This window comes from Esox lucius, chromosome 6, assembly GCF_011004845.1.
Source record: "Esox lucius isolate fEsoLuc1 chromosome 6, fEsoLuc1.pri, whole genome shotgun sequence".
NCBI classification, from domain to species: Eukaryota; Metazoa; Chordata; class Actinopteri; order Esociformes; family Esocidae; genus Esox; species Esox lucius.
The window spans coordinates 23,993,730-24,012,062 of NC_047574.1; the positions used below are offsets into that span (position 1 = coordinate 23,993,730).

Consider the following 18,333-nt stretch of genomic DNA (forward strand, 5'->3'; position numbering starts at 1 on the left):
TACAAAATGAATATCTAACATTAATTGAGTCATGGGGGGTGAATAATTATCTAATTAATGTACACTAGTGAATTATTTTGTATCCATATTTAAACCCATTTGAATTCAACTTTGCAAAGGAAAGACTCAAATGGTGGTCAATAGGTATTATATTTACTGTATTTTCCCTCTATTAGTCATTGCCAGATCTTTATAATGGTCATTTCCAGCCAGTGATGAATAATGGTTGCATGATCATGATGAATGTCATGTGAGTCTACATTATGAAATATGCAGCTGTGTATTTGTCTGTTAGTTTAACACTCACTGTAACTGTGAAGAGTGGTCTGTGTGTGTGTGTGTTACTGATCTCATGCAGCTGTAAGACAGTGTGTGTGAGTTAGTGCAGTGCCTTTCTCCCCATGGTCAAAATGGAATGTAGGGTAGAGTTTCAGAATCAACTTGGAAATATCCCCACTGCCTTGTCACTTGAGTGCCTTTTTCAAAACTCTTGAAATTCCTAAACCAATCTAGGATGATGGTTTTTAGTCTTTCAAAACAGTCAAGAGGAAAATGTGGTCAAAATGGCTGATGAGTTAAAGGAAGTGGATCTGCAGAGTGACTGGCAGGAACTATTTTGTGAGGGTTTACCATGTTGGCACAACAACTTAACTTTCTTTTAGTGTCCGCATAATATCTTTGCGTTCTTAGTGTTAGAATATTTTTGATTCACAGTTTCATAAAATTCCAATTATTTAGGGTTGATTTATGTAATCAGATACAGATCCTGTGTGCCTTTCACATAAGTAACATACTTTTGCATTTCAACCGAGTCAGCATTAGCAGCTTGTTTTGTCTGCCATGATTTCCACTTGTTGTAATTCTACAATTAGTTTTTCATCTTGACACAACCACACATTCCTCATTTTGTTATGGCACTGCTGTTATCTTAAACCTTCTTTGGTAATGTATCAAGTACGTAAATGTCCACAAACAGGTCCTAGAATGCATCTTAAAGGGCTTACTACCCTGGAATCTGTAACATTGCCACACATTCATGAGTACACAAACTCCCACTGAGCATTACTATGAACATTCCCTGTTTATAACACTTTAATCTATAGCTCTTCCAGTTACAGAAGCACATGCATTTTTTATTCACCACCAGGGGAAAAATATGTATATTCTGAGCAGCATCAATTAAGAAGTTCACAGAAAACTAATTTGCAATAAATCAACCTGTCATGTTCTCCATGAACATTGCTAAAATGAATTTGCAATCAATCTTATGAATAGGAATCTATGAGTGAAATTAGCCACAGTATAATCTCTTGTTGGCTACTAGACCAAGATGAACCATTGCACCTTGTAACACCATGAAGCAGACGTCTCTGAATTTGAAATGTGTTGGAACCGCATATAAAAAAGTGTTTATTGCAGATTATCCTGAAAATATCATTTAAACTTATTCACTAACAGAATGTGGCAATTTCTATGATACAAACATATTCTGTTTGAATTCAATAAATGTTTAGATCTTCTAAATCACTTGTTTGGGTTTTCTGACCAATTAGTTACTTTGCTTAACATGAGACAAAAAAATTCCACAAAAGGAATACTAAAGTTGTATCACAACTTTTTAATAAGGCATTAATATCATCACCACCTCCTTTAGGACCTATGATAAGTGAATTAAGTTATACAACAACAGCTTCCACTCTTCACTGTTCTGGGTGATAAAGGGTCTAAGGAAAAGGCTGAGACAGCTGAAACAATGTGAAATAGCCTTTCAGATGAACACTTGCTTCCCCGTGCCTCTAAAAATGTATCTCTTTATTACAATGTTATTTCACGTTCTGCATACAAAAGTCATGATGATCAAGTACTTTAACATTGGCACATGATACCAGGGGTGGAAGGTTGTGTTTTCTACAGGCTGCATCAGAAACTAAAACCAAATCTGAACCAGAAATAGACACTGTATGTTTAAAAATGTATTCTGTGATTTTCGGGCCACTGGTTGCAAAAGTGGTGCTGTCGAGCCAATAGGCATCCCCAAAATGTATTTAATTTGTCATTAATGTACTGATATGTGGCCAAAGTCATCAAATTCTCTCTTTCAAACTTGGAATTTTATGGTTTGGAAGTTTTTTATTTGCATATGTCCCAGATTGTATATATTTCAAAATACTTCAGTCTAAGACTTAGTGGTGTTTTTCACCTCAAAGAACTTTTCATTGTTATATTCCTCCAAATTATGTTTATTTTTTTTCTATGTAAATCACATTTTCAAATAAACTGATCATTCCTATATACACCGCTCAGCTTTGTTCACTATATATACCGCTCAGCTTTGTTCACAAATAGTATCAATATGCATATTTCAGGAAGGTGAAGTTTCAAAGCAGCTATATTGAGCTCACTTAGCATTCGCTAGACACTGATGACATCATTGCTGAATAACAGAGGTTGTCTGTGGTGGCTACAGAAAATAATTTGCATAGTGCCAGTTTGAAGTCACCAATTTTGGTCAGTATGCAGATCAGTAAGCAGTCAAAAAAGATATGCTATCGTGACAGATTCATGAATTTAAAGTTTCAACTCTTTAATTTTGGCGATGCTTATAATGCTAATTCCAGGCTGGGACAGAGGTAAATAATGGCTTATTGTGGAAAATGGCTCCATGGAACACTCACGGTAAGCAGAATTTCACCCAAATAGGAATCTAGGTTGGACTATCCCTTTAACTAGTGGAGAATGACTCCTGGTTGACACACACCAAGTACTTTGGCTCACCCTGGTGGCCATATTTAACCACCGCAATGTCCATTTTGTCGCAAGTTGATGACGTTTCAAACGTCATTATAACTTGCCATAAACACTAAATATCGGTGTTATTTGATTAAACACCATAGAAGAACTTGTTTATAAGTCTCTCTAAACACACCTGTCAGTGTAACTAAACTCAAGCAACATGTCGCTACTACGTGTATGTGCTTTTACATCAAAACGTCTTAATACCCAATTGTTATTTGTGGATTTGTCTTTTGCAGGTGAGTGTTTTAACAGTGTTGTTCGTTTGTTCTTGGGTTAGGTAGCATGGTAAACATTGTCCTCGCTTCACATAACGGACTTGAAAACACGGATTTCTGTGCGCAAACTTGTCTCTTAATGCCAAAACAATACACTAAGTGTAGTCAAATAATCTGTATAACTATAACTATTCGTGACGATACGCCAAGGCAAGGCCTGAAGACGGAATGTCATAGACGTGATGCATGCATAATAAACGTAATCAACATGATTTTGAAATAACCTCAAGGCTACCGATGGCTATTTATAGACTGATCCAACTGGCGCAATGCACAGACAGACGGGCAACAACGTAAATGATCTGCCAGAGATGGTTAGGTTTGGTTTTATAAGTGAATAACGAGTAAGTGGTTGTGGGGTGATGTCAATGTTGCATAGAAGAGATTTTAGTAGCTGGGAGACTGCAGTGTCTGATAATTGCATTACTTGGCGGTGGAACCCGGAATTGACCTGTCGAAGCATGTGCTTCTTTTTTTGGAGGCCCAAAAATGGCAGGCTAATTTGTTCTTAACATTTTTTGTCCATTCCCTCAATTTTCTAATATGTCTAATTATTTTCTTTCATTTCCCCAGAACATATGTTGAGTACATATTTGAGAGATTGACTACTTATTTTTTTACATTTGTGTATTAAGATTCAGCGTAATATGTTTAGCAATATATATAGACTACCAGCCAAATGTTACCCAGTCAGTGTGTCCAAACTTTTGACTGGTACTGTTATTCAAACTAGGATAAATACCCCACCAGATGCTGCAGTGGGTTTCTTCACTGGACCCAAACCAGCAACATTTAATGCGTCCTTGAAGTATTAAACAACGTCAGATTTAATGCGTCAGTGATGTATTAAGCAACGTCAGCATGGAATGTTGTGCTACAAAGGTTACTGAGAAAAAGCTAGTTCCGCGCCCATTCTCTTTCTAAAGCTTATGTGACTGTACTGAAATAATATTAATTTCATCATCATCATCTTCCGCTTATCCGGGGCCGGGTCGCGGGGGCAGCAGTCTAAGCAGAGATGCCCAGACTTCCCTCTCCCTAGACACTTCCTCCAGCTCTTCCGGGAGGACACCGAGGCGTTCCCAGGCCAGCCGGGAGACATAGTCCCTCCAGCGTGTCCTAGGTCTTCCCCGGGGTCTCCTCCCGGTGGGACGGGACCGGAACACCTTCCCAGGAAGGCGTTCCGGAGGCATCCGAAACAGATGCCCAAGACACCTCAGCTGACCCCTCTCGATGTGGAGGAGCAGCGGCTCTACTCTGAGCTCCCCCGGGTGATCGTTCCTACTCTCACCCTATCTCTAAGGGATCGCCCAGCCACCCTGCGGAGAAAGCTCATTTCGGCCACCTGTATCCGGGATCTTGTCCTTTCGGTCATGACCCAAAGCTCATGACCATAGGTGAGAGTAGGAACGTAGATTGACCGGTAAATCGAGAGCTTCGCCTTACGGCTCAGCTCTTTCTTCACCACAACAGACCGATACATCGACCGCATTACTGCAGAAGCTGCACCGATCCGTCTGTCAATCTCCCGTTCCATCCTTCCCTCACTCGTGAACAAGACCCCTAGATACTTAAACTCCTCCAATATTAATTTGTATGTATCAAATGTGTTTAAATATTATTTAATTTGAAATCAGTAGTAGGGCTGCACAATTTTGATCATCATTGGAGCGTAAATAACTTAAAATGAGATCATAGAAAGAGTAGACAACATAATGTGCTAGCTAATCTACGCTGTCGATTTCGAGATACAGCCGGTCAAGTACGTGGTAGCCTATACACTCATTAAATGTGAAGGCATTTCCGCAGTTGCCAGTAGGCTAGTTACTGTAGGCAAACTTTCTTTACCCTTGAGCAATATATTCTCCCATGTTAAGTAGCCTATGCTAGTAGTATTTGCTAGCTGCTGATGACATTGCGAAATAATAGAAGCGGTGTGTGGTGGCTATAAATGGTTCCATATTGCCTGTTGGAAGTCACCAAATTCTGACTGTTTCATAATACAGCTTTTGTGGCTCGAGCTACACAAGCCCCAGTAAAAGAGGCTGTTTTATCAAAAAAAGTGCTGGTTTATATGCTTCATATCACATGGGATAAAAGTAGAAGAAACGCACACCTTAGTTGATGAGGTGCTGGGTAAAGGGTACGGAATGGAAACAAAATGAATGAAAAAGCCACACACTCTAAACTCAAATGCATATAATTTTTTTTATAAGACCAATGTTTCAACAGACACGCTGTCTTCATCAGGGTGCAAGGTGTCTGTCGAAACGTTGGTCTTATAAAAAAAATTATATGCATTTGAGTTTAGAGTGTGTGGCTTTTTCATTCATTTTGTTTTCATATCACATGGGAAACATGAGCCACAGTTATGGTTCCTGTCCTGTCAAAAACACAAAATGGGTTTTCAATACCAAGATAATAATCTGTCCCCAAATCAACTGTTGAACAACAATAATCTTGTTAGGATACGCAAAACAATTATATTTTTGATATAAAAACACTTGCTAGTTTGGGTAAGAATTTATTGCATAATTTGTGATGTTCTCTCTTGTGAAGGATGCTTGCGGACAGCCAGTGGTGCAGCGAAGGACAAGGAGCCACTGCGCAAGGCCAAAACTCCCCAGGGACGTTTTGACATGGATGATGAGAAGCCTAAAGATCCTCTTCAAAGTAGTAAAAACAATATTCAATGTCACAGAAGAGGCCAAATGTTGCAGTTATCTTCTACAATGTTTTGTTGCCTTTTTACTCTGTGTGATCATTCTGTATTGATTTCCCAGAGTTCCCTGATGATGTAAACCCAGCCACTAAGGAGCAGGGGGGGCCTCGGGGCCCAGAGCCTACGCGGTACGGAGACTGGGAGAGGAAGGGCCGCTGTGTCGATTTCTAGTTTTGTACAATTTTACAGTTGTGAATTAAATTACAGATGAGTTATGTTCATGTATCTAGACTTCCATTTATTGATCTATTGAACAAAAACTCAGCAAAAAAAGAAACGTCCTCTCATTTTCAACTGCTTTTATTTCCAGCAAATGCGGAAATATTTGTGTAAACATAAAAAAATTCAACAACTAAGACATACACTGAACAAGTTTCACAGACAACAGAAAATGAATAATGTGTCCCTGAACAAAGGTGGGGGTCAAAATCAACAATAACAGTCATTATCTGCTGTGGCCACAAGCTGCGTTAAGTACTGCATCTCCTCATGGACTGCACCAGATTTGCCAGTTCTTGCTGTGAGACCGTGGTGCTTGCACGTTCCTGGACATTTCTGTGGGGAATGGCTATAGCCCTCTCCCTCCCGATCCAATGATCCAATGGGATTGAGATCTGGGCTCATTCGCTGGCCATGGCAAAACACTGACTTTCCATTCTTGCAGGAAATCACCCACAGAACGAGCAGTATGGCTGGTGGCATTGTCATGCTGGAGGGTCATGTCTGTGCACGTAGGTGATGGTTTTTGCCTGTGATGTCTGCTAAGGACCTGCCTTACAACAGGCCTACAAGCCCTCAGTCCAGCCTCTCTGTCTGTTGCCGACCATCTGAGCAGTGATGGAGGGATTGTGCCTTCCTGGTGTAAATCAGGCAGTTATTGTTGCCATCCTGTACCTGTCTTACAGGTGTTATATTCGGATGTACCAATCCTGTGCAGGTGTTGTTACACGTGGTCTGCCATTGCGAGGACGATCAGCTGTCCGTCCGGTGTCCCTGCAGCGCTATCTTCGGCGTCTCACAGTACGGACATTGCAATTTATTGCCCTGGCCCCATCCGCAGTCCTCATGCCTCACTGCATCTTTCTTTTGGTGAGTCAGTAGAGAGGTCTTTTTAATTTGTATAACTGCAACCTTAATTGCTTACCGTCTGTAAGCTGTTAGTGTCTTAACGACCGTTCTGCAGGTGCATGTTCAATAATTGTTTACAGTTCATTGAAAAAGCATGGAAAACATTGTTTAAACCCTTTACAATAATGATCTGTAAAGTTATTTGGATTTTTAGAAAATTTTTCTTTAAAATACAATGTTCTGAAACGGGGACTTTTCTTTTTTTGCCGAGTTATTTCGTCTTGAACAACAATGTGATAATGATTGCATGTGAAATTCATAATCATGGAGTCTGTTGGACAGTCTCTTGTGTGTTATGGTTCATTACTCTGTTTGCACTTTATTCTTTGAAATATATTACAATTATTTTGAAGAGAAATTATTACATAGTGAATGGTTGTCATGCAAGGTTATGGCGTCCTATAAAGAGATTACTTTTTAAAATCAACATATATGGTCTGGAGAATGTGGCATTTTTGTTTGTTTGTTTTTGGTGTGTTTTTAAATTAAGATTTAAATTTCTACCTTAACCCCGCTTCACAATGGGTACCTTTGCAGTAAAGAAAAGTATTTTGAAACATACTATAAATGAATATACATCAATTCTAACTTTAGAATGCGGACTTGTTTTGTAAGGAATATTCATGCCATTTTATTTACAAACTAGCTACGTAACAACTTATAATGTGCACGAATTGTCTATAACGCAGTTTATTGCCCACATTCCACAAACACGTTAATATAACAGATTTTTAGCAATATGCATTTTCCTGTGCTATGCCCTAACAATTGCTATTGTACACTCACCTAAAGGATTATTAGGAACACCTGTTCAATTTCTCATTAATGCAATTATCTAATCAACCAATCACATGGCAGTTGCTTTAATGCTTTTAAGGGTGTGGTCCTGGTCAAGACAATTTCCTGAACCTCAAACTGAATGTCAAAATGGGAAAGAAAGGTGATTTAAGCAATTTTGAGTGTGGCATGGTTGTTGGTGCCAGACGGGCCGGCCTGAGTATTTCACAATCTGCTCAGTTACTGGGATTTTCACGCACAACCATTTCTAGGGTTTACAAAGAATGGTGTGAAAAGGGAAAAACATCCAGTATGCGGTAGTCCTGTGGGCGAAAATGCCTTGTTGATGCCAGAGGTCAGAGGAGAATGGGCCGACTGATTCAAGCTGATAGAAGAGCAACTTTGACTGGAATAACCACTTGTTACAACTGAGGTATGCAGCAAAGCATTTATTAAGCAACAACACGCACAACCTTGAGGCGGATGGGCTACAACAGCAGAAGACCCCACTGGGTACCACTCATCTCCACTACAAATAGGAAAAAGAGGCTACAATTTGCACAAGCTCACCAGAATTGGACAGTTGAAGACTGGAAGAATGTTGCCTGGTCTGATGAGTCTCGATTTCTCACACTTTAGGCCCCTTAGTGCCAATTGGGCATCGTTTAAATGCCACGGCCTACCTGAGCATTGTTTCTGACCATGTCCATCCCTTTATGACCACCATGTACCCATCCTCTGATGGCTATTTCCAGCAGGATAACGCACCATGTCACAAAGCTTGAATCATTTCAAATTGGTTTCTTGAACATGACAATGAGTTCACTGTACTATAATGGCCCCCACAGTCACCAGATCTCAACCCAATAGAGCATCTTTGGGATGTGGTGGAACGGGAGCTTCGTGCCCTGGATGTGCATCCCACAAATCTCCATCAACTGCAAGATGTTATCCTATCAATATGGGCCAACATTTTTAAAGAATGCTTTCAGCACCTTGCTGAATCAACGCCACGTAGAATTAAGGCAGTTCTGAAGGCGAAAGGGGGTCAAACACAGTATTAGTATGGTGTTCCTAATAATCCTTTAGGTGAGTGTATTTTAACCTTAGAAGAACGACCTTGTGTCTTGTCACTTTACTTTCTTTTCGCTATCTTTCAGTAGATTATTCTATGCGTACTAGCTCATGCCTTTGCTACTTACCCACGTTGAACTGGCAACCGGTCATTTAACGTCAGACCTGACCGCCTCGTCTTTCCTTATGAGGGACACCATCACATATGTCCAGGTAATATATTATAAAATACTGAAATCAGTCGGCACAAAATATTTAATAAATAATTGTCTCAGATTTGGCTATGTGCTCTCCACTAGGGGGTATTGTAGGTCTGGAAGCTGTCTCATTGGTTGACGGTAGCAGCAGTCTCTTCCGTTTAAGCCTGAACAACTTCCTTTATCGATCATGTTATCTTTGTTAGAAGAATGCTGTGAAACAAATGTAGCAGTAAGGATGCTTCCTTTGCAAACATTTTAGTTAGCATATTCCTCCAACAGACACGTGCGAACTAAAGACAGAAGGTATGTTCTGTTTGAGCGTCTCTTTGAATCACTAAGTTGCTAGGGCTGGGATACCACAGTCATTTTAGGGTGACTTGTCGAGACAAAAATTTTCTCTTTAATGTACAGCAGCCTTTGTGGTCATTCGCTTACACTGCTAAAGTAAATGTGATGTCACAGTTTTTTCCGAAGGGATATTCCCTCATAATTAATTCTTGCTGATGATAGCTAATCAATTTAAAATTGCATTTAGTAGATGTTGGGCAAGCGCCCCCTTTCTCAAATGATTGAACTGTGACCTTTACTGTGTGTAGACCCATAGTTAAATGTATCCATGTAAGGAGTTAATGTTACTAGGAACCAGAAATTATTTTAAGCATAGTTGTTGCAGTAAAAGGGGATATTCTGAAGTCCTTAGGAATCATCGCAAATTTAATAAATCATTTAAGTGCGTTATTTTAAAGCAGGACAAGCTAATTAATAGAGTAAAGGTTGTCTATAACAGTGGGACCATTTTGCTAGTGAGCTTGTTTTGGTAATTTTTTTGGAATCACCTGTTGCTATGGGGCCCAGTGAGACCAAGCAAATGACCAGTGAGTGACTGGTCAGTGTGATGTTGGGATATCTGTAGTTACAATGAACAGTGTGCTTTTTTTCAGACCCCTAAAAAAAATACATTGGCTGTCAAAAGTAAAATCGGCAGCATCGTTAATCATTTTGACAGCCAAACACATTTCTTTATGTATTTAAAGAGTCAAAGATTCTTTCTGTATTCATTTTACACTTTTTTTATTGCAATTCAGCTGCAAAACACTGTACTTTTTATTAAATCACTGTGTCCAAAATCTCAGTCCACTGCATTTACTGCAGTTTTAAACCGGTCATCTTTTTTTTTTAAGTGTTGTGTGTTTAGGCCATATTAGGTTATGACTCTAGTGTAGGTATTGTCAAATTTCCTGCTGCCTCTAAGAGGTAGGGCTCTCATGAACGGAGGTAGTGCCCTAGACATTGATAGATAAACATTCTGCCTTCAATGAGTCATTGCAATTGAAAAACAAACGGAAATATTTGAGGGGGAAAGATAAAAAACTCTCAATATGGTTGCATAAGTGTGCACACCTTTGAACTAATACTTTGTTGAAGCACCTTTTGATTTTATTACAGCACTCTTTTTGGGGAGGAGTCTATTAGCATGGCACATCTTGACGTGGCAATATTTAGGTACTCTTCCTTGCAGAAAGTGTTCCAAATCTGTTAGATTGCGAGGACATCTCCTGTGCACAGGCCTCTTTAGATCACCCCGCAGATGTTGAATTGGATTCAGGTCTGGGCTCTGGCTGGGCCATTCCAAAACGTTTATCTGCTTCTAGTGAAGCCATGCTTTTGTGGATTTCGATGTGTGCTTTGGGTTGTTGTCGTGCTGAAAGGTGAACTTCATCTTCAGCTTTCTAATGGACGCCTGAAAGTTTTGTGCCAAAATTGCCTGGTATTTGGAACTGTTCATAATTCCCACCACCCTGACTAAGGCCCTGGTTCCAGCAGAAGAAAAACAGCCCCAATGCATGATGCTGCCACCACCATGCTTCACTGTGGGTATGGTGTTCTTTGGGTGATGTGCAGTGTTGTTTTTGCGCCACACTTGCCAGAAATTCCTGCAGTTTCTTTAATGTTGCTGTAGGCCTCTTGGAAGCCTCCCTGACCAGTTTTCTTCTTGTCTTTTCATACATTTTGGAGGGATGTCCAGTTCTTGGTTAAATCTCTGTTGTGCCATATTTTCTCCACTCGATGATGACTGTGTTCCATGATATATCTAATGCTTTGGAAATGTTGTACCCTTCTCCTGACTGATATCTTTCAACAATGAGATCCCTCTGATGCTTTGGAAGCTCTCTGCGGACCATGGCTTTGGTTCTGAGATGCAACTAAGAAAATGTCTGGAAAAACCGACTAGAACAGCTGAACTTTATTTGTGATTAATCAGTCACTTTAAATTATGGCAGGTGTGTAATGACATGAGTTTGAATGTGATTGGTTAATTCTGAACACAGCCACATCCCCAGTTATAAGAGGGTGTGCACACTTATGTACACCCTATTTTTCATTTTTTCCCCCGAAGATTTCAGTTTGTTTTTCAATTGAATTGTTCACCTTATAGGTCACATTAAAAGTAGAAAAAGTTCTGACATGATTTGTCTTTGTCTCATTCTTTTACATAACAAAAACTTGGCATTTAAACAGGGGTGTGTATACTTTTTATATCCACTGTACATTGCATTAAACACTGAGTATACACCACAGTTTTCTCTCCGTAATGAGAGGAATATAGAAGTGAACAAACAGAAATGAACTTTATTGATTTGGATTTCAGCTATAACACAGTGTGAGCCACTGTATGTTCTGTATGATGTTGGTTTAATCTTTTAGGCTTTAAGGTAACAAAGAAAGTTACAGGGCTGCCAGTGTTCTATGTCAGCCTTTGTTCTGTAGTCAGAGTTGATTGACACTGCCCTCGTGATCAGTGTTCTAGAGAGCAACTCCTGAGTCCTTCACCATGGCAACAACCACATACTTGAATCTTCGGCGAGAACGGCAGAGGGGCTTAGCAGACCTGTTCCGTTTTGTCATTGCGGATAATATGATGATTTCTCAGTATGACTTGACTGGCAGCTGTAGTTAGATGGATGCTAGATGTTTAAGCCTTTACTGGTCTGTCTGGTTATAGCCATGCTACCGCAGGGTACAAAGCAGAAGTGGATCAAGTGTTCTTCCTCCTGGTCCAGTGAACACTGGCAGGGCAAGCCTGAGCATGCAGACATAATCAAATCAGCGAGATGGACAGCCAGGAGAAAATGCACGATTCCGCTTAGTACCCTCACTCTGTGCTGCTTGTCCTGACTTCACAACAGCCAGCGATACCACGGTGTGAGAACACGTGTCCCTGGTTTCTAATTCATTACATGGATCCATTTTAATTTTTTTTAAACGGTTCTCGTCGTAAATTTCAGCGGTGGCCTTAGACACATGACGAATCTCCTGGCCTCTCCCCGTAACCATGGCTCTGGGAGTGGACAGGGCCTTCACAGCATCTGTCTCCCCAACTGAGTCCAAGGGCTGCAGCGGTCGGCGATGGAAGACCTGGACGACGGCATGTAGCCTCAGCGGGACCGGGCCAAGGACACCGCAGCATCCAGAAGACGAGGACCGGCGTAGTCCGAGGAGGAGTGTTACCATGGCCCCCACCTCCAGGTATATGAGTGACAGGAGGCAGTACTCCGTCAGGAAACCGCTGGTCGCCACATCAGAGCAGCAGACCTCCATCCTAAAGAAATCACACCAACGGGACAATCCCAAAAAGGTGAGATGCTCTGTAACAAGCGTTGACTGATGCTGTTGTATGAACTCTGTGTAAAACAAACTTGCTTATTTAAATCAGTTTGTCGTAAAAAGAGGGGAAGTGGAAGTAACAGCTCTGAGCAGGTGTGTGTGATTTAACCCAAGGCCAAAACTGTGGTAAAAAAATAAATAACCCAACGCTACAGTTCAGTCTCTTTGCCTGATGTCAAATGACTCAGATGAAGGCCGAATGTTATGTTGGCTAATGTTCCACTCGTACCTCAACATAGGCACAGCCATGGGAAGGCAGCAGTTACACAGCACACCGTCGTAGAGATATTGACTTCCAGACCAGACGGCCTGAACAGAAGTCTCCAGACAGCCGTAGCCTCTCGCAAGTCATCTCGCCCCGCTCGGCCTCCAGAGAGGACCTCAGCACCTCCTTGGAGTTGTCAGACCTCAGGACCTGGCAGTCACACGAAGAACCCACGTTCCGATCACCATGCGTGGACAGTGGGCCTGGCCGGCGCAGCCTCTCGAGCCCAGCCCCTGACCTCCATACCTTTTCTGCTCCACTCAGCCCCAAGTGGACCTCCACTCTGCTATCGCCCCCATCGCCCTCCTGCGTTCCGCCCTTGCGCCCCACCAGACAGAGTCGGACGGAGGTGAGAGTGACCTCAGGGGATGTTTATCGACCACGTGGGGTTGGTGGGGAGACTTATCTAAATGTAGGTTCTTCTGTGGGTTTCTCCAAGGGCCGCTTCAACCCTGTGCTCCATACCATGTCTCCCCACCAGACCAACTACTGGGCCTGTGCCATTCCCAGCTCCCTTCCCCCCTCCCCAGACCGACACTCCTCCAGCTGGGACCCTGACAAGGAGTACCAGGCTCTTCTGGACTACACCTACCCTCTGAGGCCAGGTGGGGTTGTGGGTGAATGGGATAGCTCAGATATCGGGTGTGGGCCTGTTCTCCAGACTGACCCTGGCCTCCAGGACTCAGGGATAGAATTGGACCGTGTCTGCAGCTCTACCAATCTGTCGGGTTTGGACTTCAGACCGGCCCGTAGTGGCTTAGTGCAAAATGGTACGGCTAGGGAGAGAGGTGCCCTGGGTATAGGTCAGAGGTCATCTGATCTACATGGGCTCTCGCACTCCAAGTCCTCCGGTTGCCTCTCCGGTAGCGCCTTTTCCTCTGCCGACCCTATCGGTCTGTACGTGGAGAGTCTGGAGGGTAGCGGTGGGGCTGGCGGTCTGAGCCAGTCCCTGCGCCGCGGGGGAGGCGACTACCGTCAACTCAGCGTCTCCTCCACGTCCTCCGCCACGTTCATCCGCACGACCAGTATCCTTCCCCGGCCCGGGTGCCTGGGAGGGAGGGACCAAGACGAGGAGTTCTGGCCTCTGCCGGAGCAGCTGGAGGAGCTCCATGGTTTGTCCCGGCAGGTCCGGATGGTGACGGCCCAGCTCAGCCAGCCGGTCACTGCCAGCTGGGGGTCCCTGGATAAGGGCACCGAATTCATGGAGAAACAGGAGGCAGAGGAGAAACAAGAACAGGAGGAGAATGAGGATGAAGAGGAGGAGGAGGCGCCAGTATGTGATACACTTCAATACTTTAATAAAGGTATGTGTTGGCGGCCACATTTCAGTTGCCTTGAGATGTATGCCTAATGTTTTTCAAGTCGGCATGTTTGACCTCAAACTGGTTGTCTGTGAATCAGTCCATAGTGGGGGATCCTACCAGGCAGGCCGACGCTCTGGTTCTGGGATGGTGGCTGAGGTAGCAGGCAGTGGAGTGGACAGGGCCATTCTGAGGGAGGTGGAGGCCGTGGTGGACCAGCTGAGTGGTCTAACCCTGCCTGGATTCCAGCCCGGGGAGCAGCCAGAACACAGACAGTCCCTCTTGCAGCACATCCAGGTAAGGACATGTGACAATTACTTTTAGTGGAACATAATGACATGGCTTTGCCACTGCTGCCAGTACAATACAGCCCTGTGAAATATGGAACAGTACATTATCTAAAATGAGCAATATTACAATAAATGTTAGGTGTTTATAAGGGTATATAGCTTAATGCATGTACCTGTATAGTGGGGAATTCCAAAAAGCTACGTTAGTAAGCTAGTGAGAACTTGAGCCAATATAGAATTTCCAAATCAGTCAATCATTTAACAGGCTGATTTCCATAACATGTACATGTCCAAAGTAACCCAAAGCAGTTTTACTTCAATAAAAAAAGTGATCTCTTCGCAATTTAATTATTATTATGATGTTTATTGTATTTACTTTTTATCTGCTACGTGTTGTACAAATGAAAGACTCTTTAAGAATTGAATAAATAACCATGCCTGTATTGGCTGTGCAGTGGGCCTACCATTGCAATTGTGAAGTACTGTAGGTTACAACAGTTTGTCATTCTGCTACATTTTTATTACTTAAATATTGTGCTCTATCTTACACTGCATGATGTCCATCAAGCTTTCTGTCATTGTCATGTTGTGCGCCACGCGTGTTGTCAGATCAGTGCTTGACTTAACATAATGAGCTAAAGTAGAACCAGAAACTCCGGGAACCTCTCATCTGGTTAAGAGAAACCATATATGGTACCCTGAATGAGTTTAGAAATGTTTCTGGAATACCCCTTAGGGGTCATCTGTCTTAAATTCTACTTTTTATAAAACATCTTAATCCAAGTCCACAGACACACGGTTGCGGGTCAGTTTGAGTTTTACTTCGTGACTGACTGCCTGTTTACCAATCAGACCTTCTGTGGTAACCTGGAGGAGCTCATCCAGTGGCTGTACACCGTGGTCGAGAGGGTTGAGGTGCTGGCTCCGCCCACTGTGGACATTGAGAGCGTCAAGTCGTCCCTGGTGAATTATAAGGTCAGTGGTGTACACATACAGAGGTTCTATAAATCAATGATGGGTGTAACTCCACACGTCCTTGTTGAAAGGTGATGCTTCTCGGCTTTGTCTCGAGAGGACTGGAAGTACTTTGTAATGAACCTTCCTCCTTTTTGTTCTCCCTCCCTATATGATTGTTCTTCCTAACTTGTTTTTCTTCAGAGGTTTCGGAGAGAAGTAAATGCCCACCAGCCCCTGACCAGCGCTGTTCTGCAGACTGGGGAGCTTCTACTGGGTTGTCTGACCTCCACTTCTCCTGGTGAGCTTGGTTCTCTTTGTCAGCGGCCGTAGTGTTGCTACCTGCTGTGTGTCAGGTGTTGCCCTGATTATTAAGACCGGTTTCAAAATGAGACTGCCTTCACACTGGAATGACCCAGATCTCACCAGAAGTAGATAAGCCTGTCATACCAGACTTCTGGGCGCAGCAGTGTTTTATTGAAAGAAGACAGTGAGACACAAATGTAACATCTTAGGCCATTACAGTGGGCATGGCCCGTGGTAATAAGTTCTAAGTAGCGTAACGTGATTAGTATTGTGTGTTTCTGTGAAAGTTACATTGATGTGTAGAATTTCTGGTTAGCTAACAGTGGCAAAGTTGTCTATTTAAATTGGTCTCATGTGTATACATAAACATGCTGGTAATTTTTGTCAGTTAACACTGGCATCATGTAGATGTATTCTGACAGTCAGAGGTAATTATATAGCCACAGTCCTCTCCTCTGACAGGAACCAGAAATGCTGTACAAGGAGAATGTAGCCTGGATGCATGACTAAAGACAGCAATCAGTCTGGTTTTGGGCTAAAGGCATTGCAGCTTATCAAGGTCATTTTTGAGCTGACATTTTATATGAATGTGATCTTTTCTGAATGTCGGAACATTGGTTATAAACGGCTCAATGCCTTTAACTTGCAATAGGTTCGAGTCCCGGCCTTTAAGAGCTGTCCTGAGGTTAGAAGTAATATGTCTTAATATTACTTTCTCACTGCCTCACTCTGTTCATCTTCATATGTCCCGCAGTTCTGAAAGAAACCCTCAGCCTCATTGAAAGGCAGTCCAGGGCATTGGAAACCCACTCGGAGCACCTGTTTTCCTCTATCCTTTCGGCCATGGACAGTCTAACCCAGCCCACTGAGCCCAGCCAAGGAGAGGAGACCAGAGAAGCATCGCCACGACATGGTTGTGGTTCAGGGAACAGCTCAGTGAAGGCTTCCCTGCAAAACAATCATAGTATGTTTGTACAGTTACATAGATAGTTCCATGATTACTCTATAGCACCTCCCAGTGTCAGGAGATCAGTGTTACCCTCAAGAAGTCTTTTTTATCTCTGTTTCAGTGTTGAAGAATGACAGTGGATCGGTGGAGCAGGTTTGATGATGATTAGTTGGAACGTCTTCATTTTGTTATGCCTTAATTACACTTTTACATTTACATTAGTTGATTAGAAGACGCTTTACAGTGAGTGCACACTTTTCATCGGCATCTTTGGCATTGTAAGCACCATGCTCTACCAACCACCAAGCTACACAGGACCAAAATGACCCCACTGTGTTGTAAAGACAACCATTTGAAGGTTGTCTTGCTTTTGTTTCATTATTTAACCATCAGCAAGCTCAGAGTTATGTTTCCTGGTGTTATAATAATTGTTCCATTAGTTCCAGTTATTAAGGATTTCTCAATCAAAAGTCATTTTGGAAACTTTGTTAAATATAGTAGAACATTGGCCTAAGGAGAACCATCTTTTGAAATGTCAGAATTCTGTTGCCTTTGTACCTGATTGCTTATTCTGGACAGATTTTGCTCAACTTTAAATGCAATTGGTATCAGTGAATGTTTCACTAATTGTAAAGTATTTTTTTGAGTATCCATTATTTTTCCATTTGTCCTTCCCCCCTCTTATTTTCAACCTTCTGATAGTTCTATATCCATACATAGATATTCATGAGAGACTGAAATAACATTTTAGCAGAAGCTCTTATCCAGAGGGATTTACAGTAATGAGTCCATGAATGTTCATACTAGACCCTGTCAGTGAAAGCTTTGTCCCTGTAACCTTTGGTTTTAATTTTGATTGTATGATATATTTTTGATTAATTCATGAATGTTTTGAGAAGGCCTTGACATTTTAAAAACATGCCGTTATGCTAAATGCCTCTTGTGTCAAGACCAGTTTAAAAAAAATCCACATTGTTTCAAGAAATGGTTGTACAAAATTGAGAAACTATAAGGAACTGTTTCAATTCCTTACACAACTGTTACATGCTTTATGTCATCTTGAAGTGTCTTCAAATGTCCTGTGTATTTCGTGAACTGCAGTTATTTTCTAGAAAGTCTTATAGGAAGTTGAAGTCTTCTACCGGTCTCTTGTACATAGTGTTAAGACTTCCTCCTGGAGGAAAGGTCTGTTGTTTAGAGACAGCAGTGTAGACTGTTAAAATGGAATGTTTGCCCTGGGGAATTATTTGAAAACTTAGACTTACTTCCTGTTCCTTAATCTAATGGCAGCTAAATATGTGGCATTGATAATCACCAGCGTGGAACATATTTTGGAAGTTTCATGTCAGTTTGTTTTGTACATGTGGAAAGGTGCATTAATAAGTCCTACCTACAGCCTTAAATGTTTTATCTTTTTAACCAGTGTCAATTGTGAATTACCACTTGGATAATGTGCACAACTTTTAAAACACCACAGAAAATGTTCTTCACATTGTTGTAAGTCACATTAAACTATACTACTTGTTCCTGCTTAGTAAACATCATGTGGTCACTTGGTTTCATGTATAAATAGTGGAATAATGTGCTTTCTAATGTTTCTCTAAAAGACTAATGAAATGTGAAGCTGTCC

The 18,333-nt window shown here is 42.0% G+C and overlaps 2 protein-coding genes across 7 annotated transcripts; both read left to right on the top strand.

Moving 5' to 3' along the window:
* Positions 1-2,827: 2,827 nt before the first annotated feature.
* sdhaf4 (succinate dehydrogenase complex assembly factor 4) lies at positions 2,828-7,348 on the top strand. The gene is made up of 3 exons (XM_010863922.5): positions 2,828-3,032; positions 5,631-5,744; positions 5,855-7,348. Exons 1-3 carry the CDS (start codon positions 2,954-2,956, stop codon positions 5,962-5,964), a joined length of 303 nt encoding a protein of 100 aa, XP_010862224.1. The 5' UTR covers positions 2,828-2,953; the 3' UTR covers positions 5,965-7,348.
* Positions 6,795-18,244, top strand: cep68 (centrosomal protein 68). Of its 6 annotated transcripts, none has more exons than XM_034292947.1 (9): positions 8,762-9,275; positions 12,260-12,609; positions 12,878-13,252; positions 13,343-14,207; positions 14,305-14,501; positions 15,347-15,469; positions 15,653-15,749; positions 16,509-16,718; positions 16,804-18,244. In XM_034292947.1, exons 2-9 carry the CDS (start codon positions 12,307-12,309, stop codon positions 16,860-16,862), a joined length of 2,229 nt encoding a protein of 742 aa, XP_034148838.1. In that variant the 5' UTR covers positions 8,762-9,275; positions 12,260-12,306; the 3' UTR covers positions 16,863-18,244. The 6 variants fall into 6 exon arrangements, with proteins under 6 accessions (XP_034148837.1, XP_034148838.1, XP_010862216.2 ...); XM_034292948.1 differs by having other exon boundaries at positions 8,763-9,275; positions 13,385-14,207; XM_034292946.1 differs by lacking the exon at positions 8,762-9,275 and adding an exon at positions 6,795-6,882 and having other exon boundaries at positions 12,878-14,207.
* The last annotated feature ends 89 nt before the right edge of the window (positions 18,245-18,333 follow it).

Excerpts from the sequence above, each read along its gene's own strand:
- sdhaf4 (XM_010863922.5), top strand. The coding sequence starts at position 2,954 with ATGTCGCTACTACGTGTATGTGCTTTTACATCAAAACGTCTTAATACC. Across the intron at positions 3,033-5,630 it reads TGTGGATTTGTCTTTTGCAG|GATGCTTGCGGACAGCCAGT; the intron begins GTGAGTGTTTTA and ends TCTCTTGTGAAG. Across the intron at positions 5,745-5,854 it reads GCCTAAAGATCCTCTTCAAA|AGTTCCCTGATGATGTAAAC; the intron begins GTAGTAAAAACA and ends TTGATTTCCCAG.
- cep68 (XM_034292946.1), top strand. The coding sequence starts at position 12,307 with ATGGCTCTGGGAGTGGACAGGGCCTTCACAGCATCTGTCTCCCCAACT. Across the intron at positions 14,502-15,346 it reads CCCTCTTGCAGCACATCCAG|ACCTTCTGTGGTAACCTGGA; the intron begins GTAAGGACATGT and ends TTTACCAATCAG. Across the intron at positions 15,470-15,652 it reads CGTCCCTGGTGAATTATAAG|AGGTTTCGGAGAGAAGTAAA; the intron begins GTCAGTGGTGTA and ends GTTTTTCTTCAG.